General features: G+C 43.7%; 2 protein-coding genes and 2 non-coding genes across 8 annotated transcripts in view; 3 read left to right on the top strand and 1 right to left on the bottom strand.

The window, feature by feature from the left end:
- cep63 (centrosomal protein 63) overlaps positions 1-2,899 on the bottom strand; it is a 6,652-nt gene extending 3,753 nt beyond the window's left edge. For 2 of the 5 annotated variants that reach the window (XM_024259174.2, XM_024259175.2), the window contains exons 1-6: positions 2,684-2,899; positions 1,015-1,192; positions 830-925; positions 672-758; positions 515-598; positions 290-442 (exon numbers count right to left, since the gene is read on the bottom strand). In XM_024259174.2, the coding sequence (XP_024114942.1) occupies positions 290-442; positions 515-598; positions 672-758; positions 830-925; positions 1,015-1,192; positions 2,684-2,727 (642 nt within the window). In that variant the 5' untranslated portion in view covers positions 2,728-2,899. The remainder of the gene's footprint in view (positions 1-289; positions 443-514; positions 599-671; positions 759-829; positions 926-1,014; positions 1,193-2,683) is intronic. The other 3 variants (XM_024259176.2, XM_036211712.1, XM_024259177.2) reach the window with 3 other exon arrangements.
- Positions 2,900-3,002: 103 nt separating this feature from the next.
- Positions 3,003-6,308, top strand: im:7152348 (uncharacterized protein LOC559250 homolog). The gene is made up of 4 exons (XM_024259084.2): positions 3,003-3,878; positions 4,178-4,593; positions 5,005-5,109; positions 5,190-6,308. Exons 2-4 carry the CDS (start codon positions 4,250-4,252, stop codon positions 5,227-5,229), a joined length of 489 nt encoding a protein of 162 aa, XP_024114852.1. The 5' UTR covers positions 3,003-3,878; positions 4,178-4,249; the 3' UTR covers positions 5,230-6,308.
- On the top strand, positions 3,127-3,198 carry trnap-cgg. Its single transcript has one exon. It is a non-coding gene; the product is annotated as a tRNA-Pro (tRNA).
- Positions 3,472-3,543, top strand: trnap-ugg. The gene has a single exon. It is a non-coding gene; the product is annotated as a tRNA-Pro (tRNA).
- Positions 6,309-6,604: the final 296 nt, after the last annotated feature.

Raw genomic sequence — 6,604 nt, 5'->3', positions numbered from 1 at the left:
TACATGTGCTTTTACATTGTAAAGTGTCCTTGGGAGCCCGGAAAGGCGCTTCAAATAAAATGAATTATTATTATTATTATTATGTATGGAAACAAAACATCGCGTTTACTGCATTTAGTTTTTATAATTTCACTATTGAATTACTGAATAACTTCCTTGTTGACTGCAGTTTTGATGTTTATTCGTTTGGGACCATAAACAAACATTCTTCTCACAACAGAAGAAATGTTTTGTTCCAAGTTTAGCTTCAAGAAGTGTGGCTGAATGTGAAGAATCTCTGAAACTCAACCTGCTGCTCTCTCTGGTTCTGATCAGACGACTCGGGCTGTGAGGCGGCGTTTGGAGTGTGTGAGAGCGGGTCGGCCTGCATCCTCTGCAGCTCAGCTTGCAGATGCTGCAGCTCCACACAGCACTGCCAGTGCTGCCTGGATGCCAGCTGAGACTGCAGAAGAACACACAGACTGCATGTGTTTGAACACATGCATTTAAAATCACAAGTTAATCCAGGAATTACCTTGATCTGAAGGAGCTCATCGGTCAAGCTCTTATTCTGGGCCTGCAGCTCTGTCCGCTGGATTTGATACTGAGGAGGATTCTCCTGCAAGAACAAGAAGACCCGCAGGACTTTAGAGTCAGGAAATGTCAAAGCAGGGTTTCCAGGATGTGGTTACCTGTGAAAGCTCTCTGAAAGCTCCGCCGCTCGTCTGCCTGAGCTGTCTGCGCTGAAGTTTGTGGTAACTTCTCTTTAATTTATCCAACTGAAAATGCAGGTTTCTCAAAATGTTATTTGGAATAAAGACTTAAAAACTTTTTGAATGAGTGGCCTCACCTCCTCACTGACTTTCTGCAGCTGTTGCTCATATTTAGAAACGACATCTTGGGGGCAAATCTGAACCTCTTCCAGCTGCTTGTGGAGTAATCCAATCTGACAGGAACCGTTTCAAGGAGACAATTTTAAGTCCAGCTGCTATGACTCAACAAAATCCAAAATGTGGTCACTTTTCCTGTCTTCACCTCCAGGTCTCTGCGTTCAATGATGCTCCTGGAGGTAAGGAGCTCCTCCTCTGTGCTCCTCAGCCGCATGTCCAAAGCCCGGATCTCAGCCTCCCACTCCTTCTTCTGATGATTGATCATGATATCGATCTGCCTCATTAACTCCTGCAGCTCTGGCTCACATCCAGACAGCACGGAGCTGCGGACCAAGTACAGAAAACGTATGGAGTGATTTTTGTGGCACCACGATGCATGCAAACATCACAGTTTTGAGGTCAAAATTTTCTAAATTGCAAACAAAATGTAAAGTATCAAGTAAAAAATATCATAACTTGTAAATAAAAATATCTAACATTTGCTTTCAAAAACGTTTGTTTTCTTGCTTCCAAAAAATATTTTTGCAATTGCACCACAAACATTTTTAGATGTCTAGTGCCTCATCTCGCTTTCGCCCCATCTTTGATTTTGCATTCAATTTTTTTCTCAGTGTTGCGTTTGTGCCACCCCAAACAGCCTGCTGACAGGTCTAGATTCTATCCAAAAGGTGTCTCTGCCTCACATCTACGGCATAGACATACAGATCATGCCATATCATGATTTTCTTCAGCCTTTTAGGGTGAACTATATCCACGTATATGATCATATATTACCTTTGGAACACTAAGAAACAAATTATTTATGAAATATTAGTTATATCTTGTAAGTTTTTTCCTACCCAAAAGTAAAACAACTCGATTCCTGAAGCTCCGCCTGCCGCTGCGTGCTGCTGCTATCCATTTCATGACGTCATCCCAGACAAAATCCGTGTGTCTGTATTTCTCCCACAAAAATAATCCAAACATCTTCAAAGGTGGATGCACATATGATACATCTGTCTTTAGTAGGCCTGGACATCGCTGCACTGCTTCACAACACACACTCGCTCCTTCACGACTGTGCCAGACCGGGGGTTAACTGAAGACAGGACACAACTGGAAGATATATTATTCTGCATCTATAATGGAAGTTTTTTGCTAATTATCACTAGTAAGTGGATAAATTGAGTGTTGTGTTAGTCTGGGGGCGGAGCTGTCAGCACAGACTCTTCCTGGAGGGAGCTGTTGACATCGATCTTAGGTCAGCACCTTTCCAACCGCTCATTTTCGTGGGTACGGGAGGGGCTGCTGCAGACAGTGCAGGTTTTTAGAGGATTACTCTTCAATGCATGAACGGATCACAATACCGCTTTGAGTTCTTTATAGAGAGGAATGAACAGTAAAATGCATTTAAAACCTTAAAAAGCAGAATTTTCATGGTAGGGCCCCTTTAAAGAAAATCAAACTTTTACTAATGTTTTGCCCCCTTGGATTCATAGATAACACGGGCCTGTTTAGTGTAATGTTTATTCTAGGGTTTGAGGAAGATAGGGTGAAAGCGAGATGAGGCACTACATATCTAAAAACGTTTATGCTGCAATAGCAAAAATACTTCTGGAAGGCAAAAATAAGTTATTGAAAGTAAATGTTAAATATTTGTACTTGCAAATTATGATTTCTTTTCTTAACACTACATTTTTTTTGCAATTTGAAAATTCTCATCTCAAAACTGCGACTGATGTTTGCGACATCACCGGCAGAAATAGCACTCAATATTCATGTGACTTAGAAGCCGAACTTTGTCTAGTGGTGTGATGTCGCGACAGTCCTCTTACTTCAGGTCGGGATTGTGCGTGGATTCCAGCGGAGCCTCCATCATCAGGTTGACGGTTTTCTAACTGGGAAGTCCAAACAGGAATAAATGGTCGTTACACCTCAGCCTGGTAATCAGATTATGTTCGAACGAGAGTTAAAAATTCAATTGAAGTTACAGCAATTCAGTGAAAGATTAGGCGCTACTATGACTACAAACGACTTCCTGAAATAAGGCGGTAATCCCGCCCATTGTTGATGACGCCATTACGTTGGACGTTCTTCAAGCTTTATCAACCCCAAATCGCAGTGCAATGTAGGCCTGCAGGCACGAGTTTAAAATATTCGACTCAGATAGGGAAACAGCTAAAAATGGTGGAGTCTGCAATCATACTGTATGCGTGGTGGTGGACATTTACTATTTATCTTTGGATAAATACCCGTAAGCACGGGAGACATGACACGTGGCTCGTTGGTCTAGGGGTATGATTCTCGCTTCGGGTGCGAGAGGTCCCGGGTTCAAATCCCGGACGAGCCCAGAGTTTTTTAGCATTAAAATAAATATTGGCTTGTTTTTTATTTTTACACACACACAATTAGTGCCACGCCGAGCGCAATATGTTTCAAATCCCTATTTTAATCATGATCGCGTTGGTGACGATAAACGCCCGAAGGACGGTACGTCATGTCTTCATAGCCGTGCAAATCATTTATTTAGAGCAGCAGTCTTAACATCTTCAGCTATGACAAAAATGAAAAACACGAGTAGTGTAAACAGGGTAAGATAGATAAAAGTGCGCATGTCATCTATGGCTCGTTGGTCTAGGGGTATGATTCTCGCTTTGGGTGCGAGAGGTCCCGGGTTCAAATCCCGGACGAGCCCAAGGTTTTTCTTTTTTTTTTGCTTGCTTCAAATCCATTGACTTCTGCATTTTTGCATGTATCATTTCTAAGCCAGTTATCTCTAACAGCCATCCCTTCCACCTGCCTCTCAGCAAACACAGGAACAAAGACGGAAGCGAGCTCAGCTTCCCCAGCTGTTGCTGGGAGGGTCTTGGGCGGTGACAGACGTCTCTGTCCCGCCTCCGGCCGCGCGCTCTCTTAACAGGGGGCAGACTCGCCGGTCCTTAGAAAACACTGGATGGACTGCAGACAGACAAAGCTTTTTGATAAAAAATAAAGTAGTCTGAGAACCCGAACTAGAAGGATTTTACTCGTGTAAGTATACCATCTTTATTTGATTTGACTCTCATTTTTCTGTCAGTAGTAAACTTTTTTATTCTGTCCTTTCAACTTTTTGAATTAAAAGCAGTTTTTTTTTTCAATGCCAAAATTAAAATGTTAGAAAATGATATTTTCATATCTTCATGTGAACTGGTGTCCACAAGAACTCATATATCAGCAATGTTTTTTGACAAAAGAATGCCTGTTTTTTTTTTTCTTAGAAATAAAATAATGTTTTGTCATCTCTGGATAATATGATGATTAATCCACAACCTTTTCATGTATCTGTACAGCTCGGCCGTGAAGGGAGTCTGGGACCTTCTGCATCTCCTCAGAAACATTAACCCCTCGTATCCAGCTGGACCATGGTTCTGTGTGAGGACAGCGACTGCAGCGTCTGCTTCTTCCCGTACTCCCGCATGGACAGGATCCCTCGGGTGCTTCACTGCAGACATACCTTCTGTGAACTGTGTCTGGAGGCCATGCAGCAGCTCAGGAGCGGCTACCTGATGGTGTCCTGCCCGCTGTGCCGCCAGGTCACCTGCATTGACCGCGGCCTCAGCCTGCAGGAAGCTCTGTGGGTGGACAGCGAGCAGTGGGAGCAGATAGCAGAAGATAAGGGCGCAGAGGCAGGAGAGGATGAAGAAGCGCTCAGACTGGAAGGAGACGAACCGGAGACCAAGCAGCGCCTCTCATTACAGATGGAATGGTGAGTTCTGCACAAGAACCGCACGGAAAACACATTTCTACTTTCTAGTAATGTTGTGCCTCCAGTCAGAAAATGAGCTCATCAAAGATAAATACTGGTGCTGTTCTTCCAAAACACGATATAGAAACAGTTTGGACAGACCATTTCCTCTTTCTAGTATTGTTGTGCATTGACTCAGTTCATAGAAGGTGATATCATCTGAGATAAATACTGGTGCTTTCTTTCCAAAACACTTTGAAGAGTCTGTCCACAGTGGAAAGGAAGCTGAGCTTCCTGCAGCCTGGATTTAGAATTCCAGCCATGCCAGTGCGTTTGCACGTCAGTGACAGGCTCACACGTGTCCTCAAAGCTTCCCATTAACATCCCAGTTCTGCATTTTACGCAGATCTTTGACTGGGCCTTTCTCTTCAGCGTTTCTTCCAGGTTGAGGAGGAAGAAGCTCCGGCTGCCCACTTTTTTCAGGAAGTTTAGCTTGACGAAGCAGCATCAGGAAAGCATCGTTCCCGGCAGCAACGTGTAAGCTCAGACTCACCGTCCTCGAGGCAGGAAAACTGTCTGTCAAACTGTGCTGACATTTTCTCTGTTTTACCCTGAAGGGAAATGAAATCCTGGCGCCGGCTCTCTACAGATTTTTAGGAAGGACATTTCAAGTCAGAGAAAAATGAAAGCAGAGTCCGTTGAAGGATGGAGGATTCATCTGTCAAGACTTTGTTTTGTCTTGAGACGAAAGGTCCTCCCAGCTGGAGCTGTGGGATTGAGTTCAGCTGTCCCACAGGGGCTGACACCCCAACAGATGGCCACTGCCCAACTCTGAGCGAGCAGAGTTTCTTTATTTATGAGCAGATCGATACAGATTTTTTTTATTTAATTTATTTCCCTTCTCGACTGTCATCTGAAAGAATCCTGAACTCCAAGCAGAGACACTCGCCCGCTTATTGTTCTGAGTGTTCTTCTGTTGAAATAAAAAGTGAATATGAGAATGTGAATATTAAACGACAAAACCCCTGCCACAAAAGACTCACCCACCCATGAAAGTGGATTATAATCTCCTTTCACGCAGCATCTGTCTGCATGTTTGATGACATCAGAAAACTGGATCCTCACTTTCATGGAGACCTTTGCAGACAAAGAAGACGAGAGGGAAACGCGCTTTGGTGAAAACAGGCCGCGTCAGCATAATCCTGTTAGCTCATGGTTGTTGTTTGGCCGACCTGCAGGTTGCACACACGAAGCCTGCAGAGAAGCAGCCGTTGAACGGTTTCAGTTTTGCAATGTGTCTGCAGGCGGATCACTGGGATCATGGAGCTGGGAGCACCTCCCTGCATGACTCAGCAGCGGAGGAGGCCGTCTGCAACCTGCTGATGTGTACAGGGTTGCTGGGATAAAACAAAACATTCACAAACATTGGTCCAACTTTCATTAGAGTCCCATTGCTGGCAACTGTAAACACTAGAGCACATGTGTCAAAGTCAAGGCCCGGCGGCCGGATCCAGCAAGCTCCACTGAAGTCCGGTGAAGTCTACTGAACCAGAGAACCGCTGCGCTGCGACAGGACAAAACGCTCGTATTTTACCCGCTGACCGGGTCACCAAAAATATCACGTGCCCAAGAGTTCTGAGAGCCACAGCCTGAAGCCACATAAGAAAGGTCACATCATGGAGCTGTGAGGTCTGTGATGTTCCTCTATCAGCAGAAATAAATGTGGCCCAAAGGAATCTGTGACTTTAGCCTGGATTATTTTGTATTTTCATTCAAAAACATGTTTATTAGCAAAACTTTCATTCTATGTTGTAAAAATCCGATCAGGTTTTTTTGGGCCCGATCCGATTCCGGGTAATTTGATTTTGTGGATTTGCCGATACCGAGTCCTGATCCGATACTTTTGTAACACATAAACAAATTGAAGAAACAGATTTGTGTTGTCCCTTATTTATATTTCATTAACCTTCTTTTATCATTAAAAACTTAAATAAAACACTTCTGTGAAGTAGCTTTAATAAACAAGTAAAAA

Source organism: Oryzias melastigma, linkage group LG4 (assembly GCF_002922805.2).
Source record: "Oryzias melastigma strain HK-1 linkage group LG4, ASM292280v2, whole genome shotgun sequence".
NCBI classification, from domain to species: Eukaryota; Metazoa; Chordata; class Actinopteri; order Beloniformes; family Adrianichthyidae; genus Oryzias; species Oryzias melastigma.
This window is presented reverse-complemented; position numbering and strand designations above follow the sequence as displayed.